Below are 18271 nucleotides of genomic sequence, written 5' to 3' on the forward strand. Positions count from 1 at the left end.
ATTTTGGTTGGAAGAGACCTGTCCCTTGGTTTTGCCAACCCAATTGCTCAAAGGGGAAAGCCCAATATGCTATCACCTAAACATCCTACAAATAAAGGATCCTGGAATGAACATACTAAAAAACAAATATAATAGTGATTTTTTAATTTACATTTCCTATTGTTTGTGACAGACATGGAGCATTATGGGGGGAAAACAACATAATGAAATAATTTACTATTGGAAAAAATCTCTGACTCCCGTTCCCATTTCAGATACATTAACTAGCCAATCTTTACTTCAGCATTGCCACTTTTATAAGCTGTAGCTTCAGTGGCTTCAAATTATGAAGTGTCAGAATAATGAAGTATAGAAAGCAAAGCTGATCCAAAGCTTCTCTTCAACATTAGAGGAATTCAATCCTCCTATGAGTGGATGAATATACACAGGATTAATGAAGAAATTTTTCTGGGTACTCACAAAAGTGCCACTCTCGTGGGTACCAACTCTGCTTCTATCATGTTCTACTGAAGGAATACTACTCAGAAGATGAATCAGACCTTGCTATGTCAGATGGCACAGAACTACCTGCCACACCTGTTGATCCTAGATTTTGAGGGAAGTAGTTGAGAGCTCTGCTCTGGGGTCACAGCAGTTCACTTCATAGCAGTTCATCTCACAGAGTGAATTGCCCAAGAGAACTGCCTATGTAATCTTGAGCATGTGAATGACTAAAGAATTCTTCTGTCATCCCTTTGGTCTAAGTTTACAAACTACAAATAGTAACAAAAATGAAATGCCATGTTGCCTGCATTTTTTCTACCAAATCAGAAAAAGTCACAATAAATTTAACTGAAGAAAGTCCTACTCTGCAAATGTCCAAGGTGTTGCATAAAGTAGGTCTTTTAAATAAAGAAATAATAAATAATGTCAAGTGTAACCATGAGAAATATAACAGGTTAATTTGAAATAATATGAAGTAAGTCAGCAAGACAGCAATCTGCTAAATTATTTTTTTCTCCTGTAGTTTTTCTGATTTGTATCTGACCCCAGTGGTTAAATGCTTACCTGTCTCACAGTAGGGATCACCATCTTCCAAATGGAAAACATTGTTCCGAATGGGCTTGTGGCAAGCCACGCACACAAAGCAGGAAACATGCCAGGTTTGTTTCAAAGCATTTATTACTTCCTAGGGCAGAAGAGAAATAGAGAGAGATAGAAATCCAGAAACTGCTAGATTTAAATTAGAAATGCTGATTTGCTGCTGTTTTGTACACTTCAGTACATTTAAGGCACAGGACACAAATACTGATTTGGAGAAAGGTAGGTCTTGAACCACAGAACTATTCAACTCTACAGTTACTGCGCTATACAAGCTAAAGGTGGTAAAACACAGAAATGTGGTATAAATGCTTAAAATGACTTTTCTCACCACCAGTATACTATTTAATCCTAGTTAAAGGACAAGGGGACTATCCACTAACCCCCCCCCCCACAAAAAACTATAATTCACTAAATGGTTGTGTTTGATTTTACAACCCCCTCTCAGTCTTTAAACCATGGTAATGAGGACCCCTTCACCACAGCTGAATATCTTTCAGTCCAGAAACCAAATTCAATTTCAAAGAACCTTTTGGGGACCACATTCACGTGGTAGGTTGGGTCAAATGCACACAGGTACTCTTAGCTTAAGCTCTTAATGCCATAAAGTAAGCCTTAATAAGTAAGTAAGGTGTTTTAACGTAAGGTGTTTTAATCTTTTAGAATAAGAAATATCCCTCATAAAAGTTGAGAAACTACTAAATCAGGGGTCGGCAACCTACGGCCCGCGGGCCGGATCCGGCCCGCCGAGGCCTTTCTACCGGCCCCCACACAGTCCTGCCACCAATTGCCGCCGATTGCCCCCGTTTCCGCGCCGCTCCGGGCGCCATTTTGTTTTTCAAAATGGCAGCCGAAGTCTCGCGTGACCTTTCCCAGGACGGGAAAGGTCGCGCGAGACTTCGCCGCCATTTTGAAAAACAAAATGGCGGCGGAGGAGGAAGAGAAGGGCCGCGCGGCCTGGGGTGGAGGAGGCAAAGGATGAAGACCCGCGCCGCCCTCCCCGCGGGCCTCACGCCACTCTCCCCGCCTCCCCACAGGGCTTCACGCGGCCCCGCACCGCCCACCTCCTCCTCTGTCTCCTCCGTCCTGCCCCCAGGCCGCGCGGCGCATGGAGGAGGGGGAGGAGAAGAAAGAAGAGGAGGAGGAGGAGGAAGAAGAGGAGGGAGGAAGAGCAGGAGGAGGAAGAGGAGATGGGGGCAGCAGGAGGAGGAAGAGGAGAAGGTGGTGAGAGGCCAGAGGCCACAAGGTTTTTTTTTGTTTTATTTTGCATTCTTTTTAATTGCTAACAAGTCTCCCTGCTTTGACAATGATAGTGTGATGATGATGATATTAATGATGACGATGATGATATAAGCCAGCTTGAGAGGCATGGAGGCACTGTTTCTGAAGCCAAGAGAGTGTCACCTTCCAAAGTGTGTTTTGTGTGCTTTTAATGTTAACAAGTCTCCCTTGCTTTGACAATGATAGTGTGGTGATGGTGATGATGAGTCAGTTTGAGAGGCATGCAACTACTGTTTCAGAAGCTGAGAGAGTGTCACCTTGTAAAGTGTGTTTTGTGTGCTTTTAATGCTAACAAGTCTCCCTTGCTTTGACAATGATAGTGTGCTGCTGCTGCTGCTGATGATGATAATGATAATGATATGAGTCAGCTTGAGAGGCATGCACGCACTGTTTCTGAAGCCAAGAGAGTGTGACTTTCCAAAGTGCCTTTTCTGTGTGTTTTTGGTTCTTTAATGGTGATATTGATATCAGAAAGCCTCTGAGGCAAGGCCAATGTAAATTGCTGTGATTTTTACAAACCCATGCGCAGTGAAGAAAAACCAAAGTCCCTTGTACAAGTACACACTTCTGAGAAGTACACTTGGTCCAAGAACAGTGAAACCACCTTGACATGTTCAATATGCATAGCCATGTTAAACCATGCTAAGTGTTAAACCCAAGGGGTTTGGTTATGGAATAAGCCTCTGAAATATGCAAGAGGCCATGTTAAGTAAAGCCATGTGAAATGCACAACTGTGCTGTTGTGTGTGTTTTGGAATGCAGGTTGGGGGTGTTTGTCCAGAAAGGGACCGAGGAGGAGAGAGCGGGCACACGCCTCCTCCTCCTTGCAGGGCTTCGGTGGAGGCTCCGCCCCGGAGGGTGGCTCCGCCCCAGAGGGTGGAAGCTCCACCCCCAGCATGTAGCCCCGCCCCCGGAGAGTGGAAGCTCCACCCCCCGGCTTTGGCCCCCCGACTTGTCTGAGGGACAGCAACCCGGCCCCCGGCTCCAAAAGGTTGCCTACCCCTGTACTAAATGATGGTTTTATGGGCAAAAAAAAAAAACAAACACCCTCCAAGGAATGCCAGAAGATTTGATTGGAACCCCAAGGGAGCCAGATTCAAACCCAAAGCTTCAAATTTCCTGTGCCTGATTTAAGCAAATGATTTAGGCTAAAAGTTTCCAACTGCAAGTCTAAACCTTTAGTAACATATTGACTTATTACTTACTCCCAGTATCTTCCTCTGGCATCGGGCACATTCTGGGGCAAAAAACTTCTCATAACAGCCTTCACAATAAAGAGCTCCTTTCTCTTCTACAAAGCCAATGTAAGCCATGGAGGTTTTGCAGTGAGCACAATTAAATTCCTCTGGGTGCCAAGACTTCCCTAAGGCCACTAGAAAAGGCCCTCTGTTTTAAATAAACAAACAAAAACGTTATGAAATTTGCAATTAGAAGCACTGAAATGTAAGGCAATTAATGCTAATTTTACATTTGACATGGCATAGTTAAGTATATGCTGATAACAGTATTATGAAAGTATAACTGCTACCTAAACAATATATTGAGAAAATTAATAATTTTAATATAATTTCATTTTTAAAAACTAAGATTTCAAATGGATTTACACAGCTCTGAAGATTATGTATTTTTAAAAAAGCAGGAGTGCAGCAACTTACATATAGCTATACACATCTGTAATCAAAACTAGTTTGAGAATGCAAGCTGATGAAGGATATGTGAGGATAGCCATACTGTAACAATTGTAACAATTACAAAACAACTATAGGCATTACATTTATGTTTCACCTTGAATTAGAACACTAATTTTTAAATGGGAACAAAATGTTTTATTTTTTTAAAAGCAGTCTCTGCATGTCCCTGCAAGTCACCTGTCAACTTATGGTGACCCCGTGAATTTCATAGTTTTTTTAAGGCAAGGATTACTGAGAGGTAGTTTGACATTGCCTTCCTCTGAAATATAGCGTACAAACACCTGGTATTCCTTTATGGTCTCCCATCCAAGACCTAGCCAGGACTGACTCTGCTTGGTTTCCATAGTTAGATGGGTCTGGTGCCTTCAGGGTGAAAGCAGTCTACAGATCAAAATACAACACGCCTTTCCCTTATGGGAAGATCCGTTCTGGACCCCCCTCCCCTGCGTAAGGAAAATTCTGTGAATGTTTGAGTCCCATTGAAAACAAGGGGCTCGTGCATATGGTGCGGTGTGCGCACCATGCGCATGTGTGCCATTGTGTTTTCTGGCATGCGGCTTTCAGAGTAATCTGAAAATTGCGTATGGTGCACCCACATATGGCACGGGAGTACTGTATAACCCAAATTTCAGACTTTGCAGTTTCCAACTCCATAGCATGTCACACCTGCACATCCAACTGAAGATTTAGAAAAACTTCAATATATTATAATAATTAATTTTTAGCCAACTCCAATATCTAATTTATTTAGTATCACAGAATCATAGAGTTGGAAGAGATCTCTAAGGCCATCCAGTCTAACTCTCTGCCATGCAGGAACTCAAAATCACAGCACCTCTGACAGATGGTCATCCAGCCTCTGTTTAAATATCTCCAAAGAAAGAGAATCCACCACACTCTGAGAGAATGTGTTCCACTGTTGAACAGCTCTTACTGTCAAAATGTTCTTCCTAATGTGTAGGTGAAATCTCTTTTGAATCCATTGCTCTATGTTATAGGGAGCATATAACTCCCTTGTTGAAACAGCTTCACTGGCTACCAGTTTGTTTCTGGGCACAATTCAAAGTGCTGGTCATGACCTATAAAGTACTGTACAGCTTAGGTCCAGGCTATTTGAGAGACCACATCTGCCCATACAAAACTGCTAGAGCCTTGAGATCTTCCAGGGAAGGCTTTCTCAGTCCCGTCACCATCCCAAGCTCGCTTGGTAAGAACATGAGAAAGAGGCTTCTCGGTGGCTGCTCCCACCCTCTGGAACACCCTTCCTGGGTAAACCTAGGCTGGCCCTCTCCCTCTTTGCCTTTTGCTGGCAAGCCAAAACATATTTATTTAGGGAGGCTTTTAAACATATAATAACAGCAGGGTTTTTTTTTAAAATATATATATGGGGTGTGTGTTTTAGTTATGTTTTTAACTTTTGTATGTTTTGTATTAATTTTATACTATTTTAACTAGATAATTTTAATGGTTTTTGTATTTTTATTGTGATGTTTTGGGAGAAAGGCGGCATAGAACTGAACTATATAAAATAAATAAATAAGTAAGTAAATTGTACGAGTCTCTGGAGCAGCAGAAAACAAACTTTTTCCATCCCCAATATGACATCCCTTCAAATATTTAAACTTGGCTATCATGTCACCTCTTAACCATCACTTCTCTAGGCTAAACATACCTAACTATCTAAGCCACTCCTCATACAGCCTAAGCTGCTCCTCATAAAGGTTTCCCAACCTTTCACCATTTTGGTCACCTTCCCCTGGACATGCTCCAGCTTGTCAATATCTTTCTTGAACTGTGGTGCCCAGAACTGGACATGATATTCAAGGTGAGGTCTGGCCAAAGCAGAATAGTGTGGCACTATTTCCTCCATCAGTCTAGACACTAGACTTCTACTGATGCCAGGTGACAAATTCTTAACTTTATCAATTTTCACTACCAAAGTACAAAGGCTCTTAGTTTATACAACAAATTATATTAGTTTATACAACAAATTAAATGTCTAGAAAAAGAATGCATGCTATTTCATTTGTAAATCCGTCTTTTTTATACTACATGGCCCCTGTGTATATGTTTCAGAACATACTGCACTGAGTCTTTTTAAAAATTCCTTCATGCAGCTTCATAAAATCAGTTTAGAATTCGAGAGACGCCCCTGCTGTCATGTGGTAACCTGAACAGTGCAAACAGTGACCTAACCTGATACCCTCCAACCTCTGTACAAGCACCTTTTTACATCAATGCCTTTTCAGTTATGTAGCAATCAAACAATACAAGTCCTTATGTACAACAAAGTGCTCTCTTCTCACCGTGTCAGCACAGACTAATTTACCAAACTCATTAGGAAAGGACCAACACTGAAGAGGTTCTTCTGGCCCCAGGTAAGATCAAATTTCCAACTGTCTGCTCTAATATGATATATGTGAGTATGAACAAAGCAGGAAGGGTGTGTGTGGTATTTTGATACCATCTGCTACATTTAGTAAGGAATTTTAAAATACATTTCAGTTTTCTCCTGCCATTTCACAGGTTTGACATTACAATCAAAGCTGTTGAAATCAGTATTAAATCCAATATCTCACTATATTCAGAATACGTTACTGAATTCTGCAGTTGACATTATCATATGTAATGAATAAATCACACATAAGATCAAAACATCCACAGAACATTACTTTCAATGAGTCAGGTGTCAGAACATGTGCTGTGTATAATGTAATGTGAATTAAAATCTGGGCCAATGATACATATTGGAAGAAATGGCTGTTATTCAACTCACAGGATATCTTTAGAGCCAAACATAGAAAACAAAAAATACCCCCTTTGATCTGAGCATACTTTCATGGGATCATGAACAAGTCCTTTAAATATTTTGCTGGACTTTCTGCCTGGTATAGAATGTGTTTTGTGGCCTCTGTTTATTAATGATCAAAGACAGTTTGAAACAAAAGGGCCATCTTCTTGTACTTATTTGGTTTTCTATTATTACACTGTTTTCAGATATTTAGGACCAGTTTTAAAAATGGATTTTTTAAAGACACAGAAGGTGCTCCCATGTATGAAAGAATCTTTCTTAATCAAATGAGTAGATAGTACTTTCTTGGACTTGTCAGAGCACTCCAATAACTGAAAGAGCACAACTATGTAGATTAAGACGCTTGTTGAATGGTATCAATTTATGTCAGTTTACACTGTAACTATAAAGTTGTGGATGAGTACAAAAGCCAGATTTGATTTCTTAAATGTGCATTAATAGATTATAAAATAAAGATTTTTATTCTAAATGTCTCATTTTTATAATGTGCTGATTTCTCAATTTCCTATGTTAGGGCTGAAACAGATGGCCTGGTAAAGCTGCCTTCCAGGTGGCTTGAGAGCATAGCCTTTACATGCCACACCCCCAAGATCTCTGGATGCGGCACTGGCCAATAGCACAGGCGCAGCTTCAAGACACTCCAGGGGTGCGATGTTTACACGCTGCACACCGCTTGATTGCCCAGAAGCTGCCCTGGGGCTGCTAAAAACTTAGGGCCAAAACATATGGCCCTAAAGGGGCCATTTGATGCTCCCCCTAAGAATGCGGGGTGTGGCTGTGGCAACTGCACACCATGCCCCCAACCCAGATTTATGCCGGAACCAAAAGGAGCAGCAAAATGCCACTCCTTTTTGAGCTGGCAAAAAGCCAGCTTTTCTGTCACCACTGCAGCTTTGCGGTGCTCCTGCAGTGTGTAACGTATAAATGCTGCACTGCCAGAATGCTGTAAAGCTGCCCACTGTGTGGTCAGGCAGGCGGCCTGATGCTGGTTTGGGGGCAGCGTTAGAGAATGCAGTGTCTAAACTCCATGCTCTGATGCTGCCCTCAAGCTGGCACAAAGGGACGGTCTGTTTTGCCCCTTAGTTTAAAAACTGTCTTGGAGAAAAACTCGTTGTTGATGGCTGACAAATGCCATGATAAATATTTTAACTTAATAAAAAAGTGAGAGAAAACATGTAAACAAAATTTGAAGATTTCTTTTTCAAAAAATTCTCTTTTACATGCCAGTTACAAGAGGGAAAATACATCAGCCATAAAGGTCCTGAGAAATAGGCATGTGTGCACATGTTTGTCATGTGTTTTTAAAATGACAACTAACTTAGGTCATTGTAGCATTCAAAGACACACCAAGAATCCTTGTATTCTCCCAACTTACCTTCCTTGTGATGCATATTACAAGGATTTAATAGTTATTTTGTACATTGAAAAACCGTTCTATCTTGGATTTTATTATTATTACACGAGTTTTACAAAGAGACCTTTCAGATGAGAATCATATCAATAATTAAAGATGAAAATTAAAAAGTTATGAGATAGCCTCTCTTAAATTTTAGGGACTTGCATGCCATGGTTATTTTATGCCTTTGTGTAAACTAATCAAGTCTACATTAGGTTTGGCTGCAAAACAGGTGTGCAGTGGAATGTCACTTGATCCACTTCTTACCTTTTCATAGGTAATACTGTCTCAAAGGGCATGAACTGTAATTATGCTAAAAACTCAATCCTGAAGGCTATCACAAGCTCCCCAAAGCACTGTAGTGCAAAAGTGTAAGGAGAACATGATATATTGATTAAAGTACTGCCAGGTGACTTTAATATGCATTCTCATTCAGTGTTTAAATATATTCTTATCATTTGATATATTCTTAATTCATCTGTGCTATAAATTTAAGGTGGTCGTCCGTCTGTTTCTGTCTGTTATGTTGTACAGTCAGCCCTCCATCATTTGTGGAAGTTAGGGGCCAAGAACTGCAATGAAAGTGGGAAAACTGCTAATACATTAACTCCCTGCAACATGAAAGATAAAGAGGTCTCTCCCACCAGGAGCACCACACGTAACTCTCTTTGCAACCTTGAAACACACTCAGATGTGGTTTTGCCCAGTTCGTTCCTCCAAAACGAACCTACATACAGTACCTGGTATTTGTTGGTGGTCTCTCATCAAAATATCACCAGGGCTTGCTTGGCTTACAACATCAGATTGGATCTGGTAGCTTTAAGGTATTTAGACCTGAAACTTAGGCCTGATACAAACAGGCAAAAAGTTCCATCCTGGGGCCGAAATTAGGGCTCGGGAGAGCAGAACGACCGCATGCTCCTGAGTCCTACCACGCCATTATGGTGTGCCTCCATCTACATGGGGGCTGCCATGATGACCTACGTGTGGCACAGTGCCCAAATGGCACCGCACTGCATGGATGTCATCAGCATGTGCGAGGGTGCCAATGGTGCCGTGTGCACGGCCTAAAAAGAACCCGCTGGGAGTGGGTTCTTTTTAAGGCTCCCGGAGGCCGCAACACTTGGTGGGGCAGAAAGGGGTGGTGTTTTGGCGCTACTTTCTGCCCATCTGTATCAGGCCTAAGTCCAGTGAAATTTTTTTCCATCACTAAAGTTTAGTGCATGGCGTTCTTCCTCATTTTCTCCTTACAACTCTGTGACATAAGTCACACTGAGAGAGAGAAATTGAAGCAGGACACTCAATGAGCTTCATGGCTCAGTAAGACTGAAAATTTTCAAGTTCCAGTCTGTCCTGGTAACTACACTACGCTAGCTTTTCATGATGATGGTGATACCTTCCCTATGTCAATGACCCACAAATGTACTTTACTACTTTACTTACACCACACTTCAGTTTCTGGTCACAGCTGGGTTTAGGTGTGAGCTCAGTAATCTCAGCAGACTGGGACAATGAATATTATTAAGCCCATCACTGCTAACGTCTGTTGCAGCAATAATAAAGGCCGTCTTTCATCAATGTCATTGGGTCAGTAAGTAGTGGTCTCTTGTTGGATGCTAATTTGGCAGCAACAACCATTTGTCTAGACCAGCAGTTCTCAACCCTTTGGGGGTCGAACAACCCTTTCACAGGGGTCACCTAAGACCATCGGAAAACACATATTTCCGATGGTTTTAGGAACTGAGACACCGCTCCTCTCTCCGGGTGGGTCAACACAACATGAGGAACTGTATTAAAAGGTTGCGGCATTAGGAAGCTTGAGGACCACTGGTCTAGACTATCGTAACATGTGTTACATGCAGCTTCACCATCTGAACATGACAGGTAAACTCCTAACAAACTTTCCTATACATTATTCCTGTATGACGTTTGATATGGATGCCAACTACTATTTTCTTTCTATGTCTTCCAGTATTTGTCTTTAAACATATTTGGGCTGGAACAGATGGCCCTTTAAAGTTGCTGTCCAGGTAGCTTGGGAGCATGGTGTTCATATGCCACACACTCCCATGATGCCCTGAAGTCAGGTGGCTGCCCAGATGTGGGCAGCTTCAAGACACTCCGGTGGCGTGTCAGGGTGAGAATAGCTGCACGCTCCCATGCTGCCCTGAAGCATGGCAGGGTGGAAAAAGCCACCTTTTCTCTGGCTGAAAAAAGAGCAGATCATCTCCCCCCTTCATGCAGTTATCTCTGAGTGCTTATTTAAATACATGCACAATGTATGCAAAAGATATACCAATAAGTTCTTTAAAATCATGTTCTGAAAGGAAAATATTGGCTATTGTATAACACATAATGCTCTGTCTCAAAAGTCTTAGAATGGTCTCAATCTATGCGCAGAGAATTATGCCCTAAAGTATAAACTGTACAGATTAAGAATTTATAAGATACATGTAAAACATATATATATATATATAAGGTGTTACAAACCTAATCACTTGGTTGCAGTGGGCACACATTGGAGTTCGTTTTCCTGCTGGAATATGCTCTGCTCTCTGCACTAAAGTGTCTTCATCTGTTAGTGGAGCTGGTGCTGTAGTTTTTTCACCTGAGACAGTTGCTCCAGGTCTAGCATTATTGTTTGATGTCCAACCACTTCCAACTGGAATAAAATAAAATGGAAGGAAAGCTTAAACTAGGCTTGCCATGAGGGAGTAATAACCTCCACAAAGTTTTGAGGCCTAAAATAGATTTATACTGATAAATTTATCTGATAATGTATGATCAATCTGCTAAATGTATAAATATAGAGTGATTATTTCAGTGGAGGTGCATATGGATTGGTAGATCTCTATGTCATATTTATGAATACTGATATCTTTAAAATGTGTGTTTCCAAATTTACACAGATTCTATCCAAACTGGTGAATCTATGAACACTTAATTGAAATTTTAAAGTCTAAAGAATAAACTAAATTTTCAAGAACTTTTAAAAGTCCAATTTAATCAAAGAACTGACAAATGAGAGAAATTTCAGTCTAACAAGAAACATTTTAAAAGATTGTAAAAAGCCCAAACAAAAGTTAAAACAGGCTGGCAAAACTTCATTCCAACTTCAAAATTCTTACTGACAAATGAAATCTGGATGGCAGCCATAGTTACTGCCTATGTCACATTAGCCTATATCTAATGTGAGAAAATTCAAATGAGTTTGATATTATATATGATCTTCCTATTGCCAATAGACACTTCAAAAAACCTCTAAAGCAAACTCTAAACAACCATAAAGCAACTGTAATCCTATTTTGTTTGAATGCTGCTAGTACAGCATGACTCTGTAGCAAACTACCAATAAGTTAAATAAAGAAAACTTCAAGCAAATAAATGACAGATGAATGGTATTTCCTTCTCTGACAGTGCAAAGAGAAATCTGTTAACTTTAAGAGACAATTTTTAAAAAAGCAAGATGAGGAGTGATATTACTGGCAACACACACACACACACACACACACACACACACACCCCTTGGTCAGCCATAGCCAATGCCGGACCACACCGGCTGACACCCCCCAGAGGAAGGTGTCACCTGGAGGGGTAGTACACCCTCGAAGAATGGGCGGCTGCCTTCCAGGTCTTGGCAATAGGCACACAGGACTCGGAAGGCCAGGGGGAGGTGGCTACCTTTGGGTCCCATGATGCCAGGGCCACATGAGAATCAGAAGGCTGGGGGATGGATAGGAGGTGGCTTTCTTCCAAGTCCCATGCAGCAATGGCCATGCGGGACTCAGAAAGTCAGGGAGTGGGTGGGAGATTGGTTGCCTTCTGTGTCCTGACTCAGAAGGCCAGGAGTGGTGGGGGGTTTGGCTGCCTTCTGAGTCCCACGTGGCAATGACCACATGGGACTCAGAAGGCCGGGGGGCTGCAGAGAGATACAACCATGCCCCCACACCTTGCTGACGCAGCAACATTCTATCCACCATGGCTGCAAGGTGGGGGGAGTGCTCTCTGGCCCCAACTCCCCACACTGGGTAACACCCCAGACAGGGATGCCACTGGCCATGGTCAAGAAAAATATATATATTTAAGAATAGGTATTTTGGTGATTAGTGTCCAGAGTTTCACTCTACAGCACTGAATAACACCTGCACTCATGTATGAACAAAAATGGTACCAAAATTGGAACTGTGAGAAATCTCAGCAATACTCATTACTCTGGGTCCCTTACAAGTGTGCAAATAAAAAAGACACAGAACTGTGACAAATCCAATGTTCAGGGCTCTAAATATCAGCCAATAGGAGACATTCTTGGAGAGTGGCACCTTCAAAACGCTGGCTCCTCGGCCCCCTCTCTGGACCATCTGAAGCCTAGCATCTGAGGCAGGCAATGGGAGAAGTCATTGGAGAGCGGTACCTTCAAAACGCCGGCTACTTGGCCCCCTCCCTGGACCACCTGGAAGAAAGGAGGCAGAGGAGCGTGGCACAGTACTTTATGCCGCTCAAACGCTCCCAGAACACCCAGCTGCACCGGCCTAGAGGATAACGACTTTAGATATGTAATTGATAACAGACTGTTGTTTTGCTACTAGGGAAGAGTTGGGGATAGTCATTTAGATTATTATGCTATATTATGCTTCGATTATTATGCTATGTTATGTATTTTGGATTTTTTGTACTTTGTAATTTTTTAATGTATTTTTTACTTTTTTGAGTAATTAATTCATTGTATTATGTTTGCTCTGATGTAACTGGTGGGGGTGTATTTTGTATTTTATTTCCATTGCTTTGTAATCTACCTTGATTCTGCAAGAAAAGGTGGAATATAAATAAATCATATTATTATTATTATTATCTGAAGTATGACTATGAAAGGTTTCTGCCAATAAGGGAGTTATTCTTTATCCTTTGTCAACAGCCAGTCATTAAAAAATAAACAAACACAAACTGAAATTCAGAATAAAATATTAATAATATAAAGATAAAAATACAGCATGAAAAAACTGTGAGGATGAACTACTTATGGATAAACTGCGCATATAAATTGTTTTCAAAATTAAAAGAACACAGGCACATTTCAAAGTAAATCAATTAACATCAATTTTTTGTTAATCAATACAACAGCTACTCAGGTTTTTTACTTCTGCATTTGATCATTATGATATATATATATATTTAATCCACTTCTATTTTGCCCATTCCATTGCAAGATTAATTTAGTAATTCAAATGTTCTATCTAATCAAACTGTGAAGTTGACAACTTGATGGAAGTTAGGTCAGTTTAGAGATAATACTGGCACCTTTCTGAAACTTTTCCACTCCCTAAGGCAACAGGAAGTATATGAACATTTTTAGCTAAGTGTTACACAGACTTTAATGATGTATACCAGGGACACACCCCTCACAAATACACATGCACACTCTTGTCATACACACATATACAAACCAGAACATATTATACAGTAATACTGGGGACAGGGCTGATTCACCCCCAAATCTGAATTCTTCACTGGAAAACATAGTAGCATTTGCAAGCTTCAAGCTGCTATCTCATATCTCTAAAGCAGTTCACCATGACTCAGTGATTATTCTATAGCAGTTTGTTTTACATTATAAATGTCCTTCAAGTCTACAAATAAGTGGAGATAACAGAAGTGGGAGAGAGAGGTTTTGTCAGAGAAAAGCTTTGTCTGGTGTGGTTTTTGACAAATTGCACCTTTTAATCCAGCCTCACATAGTTTGGTGCTTAATTTTCCAGAAGTCAACTAATAGGAAAATTGTTAGATATTCTTTGGAGATTGCCAAAGGAAATGTGTTTGTGTAGATTTGTATGCCTTTAATGGCCCTAATAATAGTACAAACACATTTGCTGACTATTTTCTCTCTAATAAAGAAGTACTCCTTGGGAAACTGTTCTTATCCAAAACTATTTTTATAACCAAACAGTATGTTTCATAGGTGACAAGCTTAATTTCTAGAAAAACCTGTAGGAGCTCATTGTCTTCATATATCCCAGGTAAAGCCCTGGAACATACATACATATATACACACACACCCCAGAAGAAGGCACTGAAACTTAAGTGAATCTTGCCACAAAATTCATTCTTTCAGCTTAGGTTTTCTAACTATAGTGGGAATATAATAGTAGCCCACTTCATAGGGTTTATCAAAAAGGCAAATAATGAATTCTGAAAAGCATTCTGCAAGTAAAGCATGATATGCAAATGCTAATTAGTAATATATGTCTAAACATTTTCTAACTTCTATTTAATTTCTATTATATATTGTGCTACAATATACAATTATTATATAATAATATACTTTCAGAAAGACCTTTTCGGACAACAGGCAGGTGCTCCCTGGGCCTATATGAAAGGAAAGTGTTTGTGTCTTTTTACAATTCTTTAGTGTATTACTCATGCAGTACTATACTCTGATAATTAAATGAAAGATTTTCCTCAAACCCATCCCTAATATTTTTCTCTCTCACTTGTCTTTTCCCTCTCTCTTTTCTTTTTCTGTACCCTTTCCTTTCTGCTTTTTATCTACATCTTTTCAATAATACTGAAGAAGTAAAATGTGTGTAGAGAACAGTAGACTTGGTAGATACTTGCAGATGCCACTGATTGTATTTGGGATCCCTGGATGCTGCATGCAAAACCTACAATCTACCACTCTTGCTTGCACACCACACTTCTTCACTGGGAGTGTGAGAGCAGTGATTCAGTTACATAGAAAAACATTCTGCACATACTCTGAGACTCTTTTTAAAATTCAGGTTCAGATTCAGGCTCTCCACAACTAGATTCGCTGGCCACTCTTTGTAGCTTTTCCACTTATAGTGATATTTGCAGTGAATCAGTGCCCAGTAACAGAAATAAATCACTCCATCTTAATCTTTTAAAAATAAGGCATTTGATGAACAAGTGAAGTGAATGTATTGGTGCGGATAGAAAGAAGAGATGCAGATTACTGACAAACCAAATGGAAGAGACTGCAAGATGAGATCCCATGTTTTGGAAAAGCCTTCCCCAACCTGACGGTTTCCAGAGTGCTGGACCATCACCATTTCTAGGTAATGATTCTATTTTGGGCTTTGTAGTTCATGTGAGTAAAAATTTTAGGTTCAAGGAAGACAACTTTATAACAACACAAAGAGAACTTTTGAAGGCGTCAGTAACAAAATGTGTTCCCAAAGGTCATCAACAACCTCATGTCACACTCTCTAAATCTCAAGGCATAACACAGCACTAATGTCCCAGCCAACAATTAATTAACAATAATATGGCAAATCAAATGAGTTTAGTTAGTAGTGTTTATTCTGTTTAACAATTAACTTATCAATTAATTTTCAAACCTAATATTCCAAGCTCTGAGGAGGCTTTAGGGTGGTATATCAGTGCTGACCTCTAAGTTGCTGTTGTTTTAATCCATGTAGCAATAATATCAGGCAAATACAGCTATCTTGGATCATAAGAAGGAGAAATACAGGATAAAAAATAAAATAAAACTGTCAAAATGGGGCCAAGCAATAAAATAAACTATAGAATACAATGCAAGTGCAACAGTTTTACATGAGAAACAAGACAGTCAACCTGACAGCCATCTCATAATCATTCTGTATCCGCAGTAGCAAAATGGCACTCCTCTGATATTGTTCTTCCGAAATCTTTCCTTTTCATTTTACAAATGTCTATGCCATACTTTAATATAATGTTCATTCAAGATTATGTCTCCATTTAGAAGTGTGTGTGTGTGGTGGGGGGAGGTCAAGGAATGTGTTTCAGCTGCTCAGTACATCCAACTTCTCCATTCTCCAAGAACCCTGAAAGATTTAGAAGTGGTTCTAAAATTATGTCCATGAGCTCCTTTAGATTCCTGAGATGAATCCATCTTTCTGGCTATAAAGTCATTTAAATTGGCTAGGTGTTCTCTAACCATCCGTTTGTCTACTGGGGGCTATAATTCAATTATTCCAATATTTAATTTCCCCTATTGGCATTATCCCATGAAACTGTATCAGCCAGGCTCTCCCAAATCAAGGAAGAAAGAAGTAAAACCCCAAGTTTGTAGGAACTTGAGACCCAGGTTTAGGTGAAAAGAGGGATATAAATTAAATAAATTAACCACAAAGACATAAATAAAGCCAAACCATCTGCAGATTATTGTCACTCTATCTCCTTAGATGACTGAAATATAACGTTTTGTTTTAATACAGCATGAAAACAGAAACATGAGACTTGTTTTATCAATAGCACACTCTGATACTATCCACAAATAATGACTCACGATACAAATAAATAATTGCACTGGGGAGGGAAGTCTGCTACGTGAGCCAAGCTTTCTCTGACACCCCCACCCACCCCCCCCCCAGCAACAATACAGGCTGAAAAGTTTAATGCCTACTTAAACATAGGATCCTGTAATTCTATAAATAACAAAGCTACTTCTATGAATAAAGTGCCAACATTTCATTTTGAAGTGCTGCAATTTGCTGATTTATATAGCATCATCAGACTACTGGACAAAGGTTTTTCAACACAAATGTGACTTAATATATTCTTACATAATAACAACTCCCCCAGCTCTTATTTCCAGCCTACATGAATGTCGTTTATAAGCTTATAACATATAAATTAAAAAATAATTATGCTAAATGTAGGAGGCACTTATCTTCCCAAAAGCATGGGCTTAGGGAAGGAAAAGAGAAAGGGCAAAGCCGTGTGTGTGTGTGTGAATTTGTGGGATACAATTAAAGCTTTAAATCCCTTCATGATGAAAGGCAGAACAGGAAGGATTATACTGTTATCATTTCTTAAAATGACTGAGAATGCTAGAATGTGTACCATGAAAAATCAGAACAGGTGCATCAGAGGCCCAGTTGTAACTTCAGAGAGTTAGTTTCCTGCTATAGTAGCTAGCCTTTCATCTCTAAAGAGCTCAGATTAAATGGGCTATGAAGTTTCTTAATTAAAATGAACATTCTGCATTGGCTTGGGTCAGGTCACTTTCTCATCTGCAGTATCTTGAACCACTCAAAATTTGGCATAATACAACAGTTTTGATTTTTTTAATGTGTGTGTGTGTTTGAGAGAGAGAGAGAGAGAGAGAGAGAGAGGAAGAGAGAGGGGCGGGGATAGTAAGAGTTAGACAGGAGCCCGAAAGCCCAGTTTATGCTCAATTATATTTTTTGGTTATGTGGTGTTTTCTAGAGTCAACCATACAGTGTTTTGAAAGAGTCAAGCCAAAACAGAATATATTTATACTTCATTCAAGCTTTACACACATTCACAGGAATGAGGGTCATTCAAAACCACCAGAATAATTTCTGAGCAGTTTTAATATGTTTGCTGCTTGTTTCTACCATTAAATTAGATAATGACCACTTTTCAATGTAGAACATAGGGCTATGATCCAGGATTTTGGATTTTATTTAACATGTTGAATATTTTCAAGTTGTGAATGGTTGAATCTGTGGTTGCAAAATCCATGGATATGGATGGCTGATTGTACTTACACTGTAAATAAGGTCCTCATCTAAATGTATTTTTTACTTGATAAGATTCTCATCTAGATGTATGTATAACTAGGTAAGATCCTTGAATGCAAAAATATATAACTGAATACCAAAGTTGAAATCACTGATGCCAATTTCTATGTATAGATGTGAAAATTACAGAAAGAAAATAAATGCATTTGAAATGTAGTGCTGTAGGAGACCAGAAATGTGATTGTTCTATGGAGATACATGGACTGCCAGAAGGACAAATAAATGAGTATGAGAGAAAATCAAGACTGAACCCCTCACTGTCATATTCTGGACATATCATGAAATCACTTAATCTGCTGGAAAAGGCAGTAATGTTTGGCAAAGTGGGAGGAAATTGGAAAATCCAAAATCTGCATCACAGGTGACTTGACAGACTCTTTTGGAGAGCTCTCATTCATAGGGTTGCCATAGGTTGCTGACTTGACAGTACATAACAGCAACAAATATATTATACATGTACAATATT

The 18271-nt window shown here is 39.8% G+C and overlaps 1 protein-coding gene across 4 annotated transcripts in view; it reads right to left on the reverse strand.

Annotated features, from left to right (window-relative positions):
• The window catches only part of LOC149313132 (PDZ and LIM domain protein 5-like), a 146797-nt gene that overhangs the window by 8526 nt on the left and 120000 nt on the right, over positions 1 to 18271 (reverse strand). For all 4 annotated transcript variants that reach the window (XM_089526106.1, XM_089526103.1, XM_089526101.1 and 1 more), the window contains 3 exons: positions 10751 to 10922; positions 3567 to 3747; positions 1048 to 1168 (listed from right to left, as the gene is read on the reverse strand). In XM_089526106.1, coding sequence (XP_089382232.1) covers positions 1048 to 1168; positions 3567 to 3747; positions 10751 to 10922 — 474 coding nt within the window. The remainder of the gene's footprint in view (positions 1 to 1047; positions 1169 to 3566; positions 3748 to 10750; positions 10923 to 18271) is intronic.

Source organism: Sceloporus occidentalis, unplaced genomic scaffold, assembly GCF_023333645.1.
Source record: "Sceloporus occidentalis isolate IW3139 unplaced genomic scaffold, rSceOcc1.0.p SCAF_5, whole genome shotgun sequence".
In the NCBI taxonomy this organism is placed as follows: Eukaryota; Metazoa; Chordata; class Lepidosauria; order Squamata; family Phrynosomatidae; genus Sceloporus; species Sceloporus occidentalis.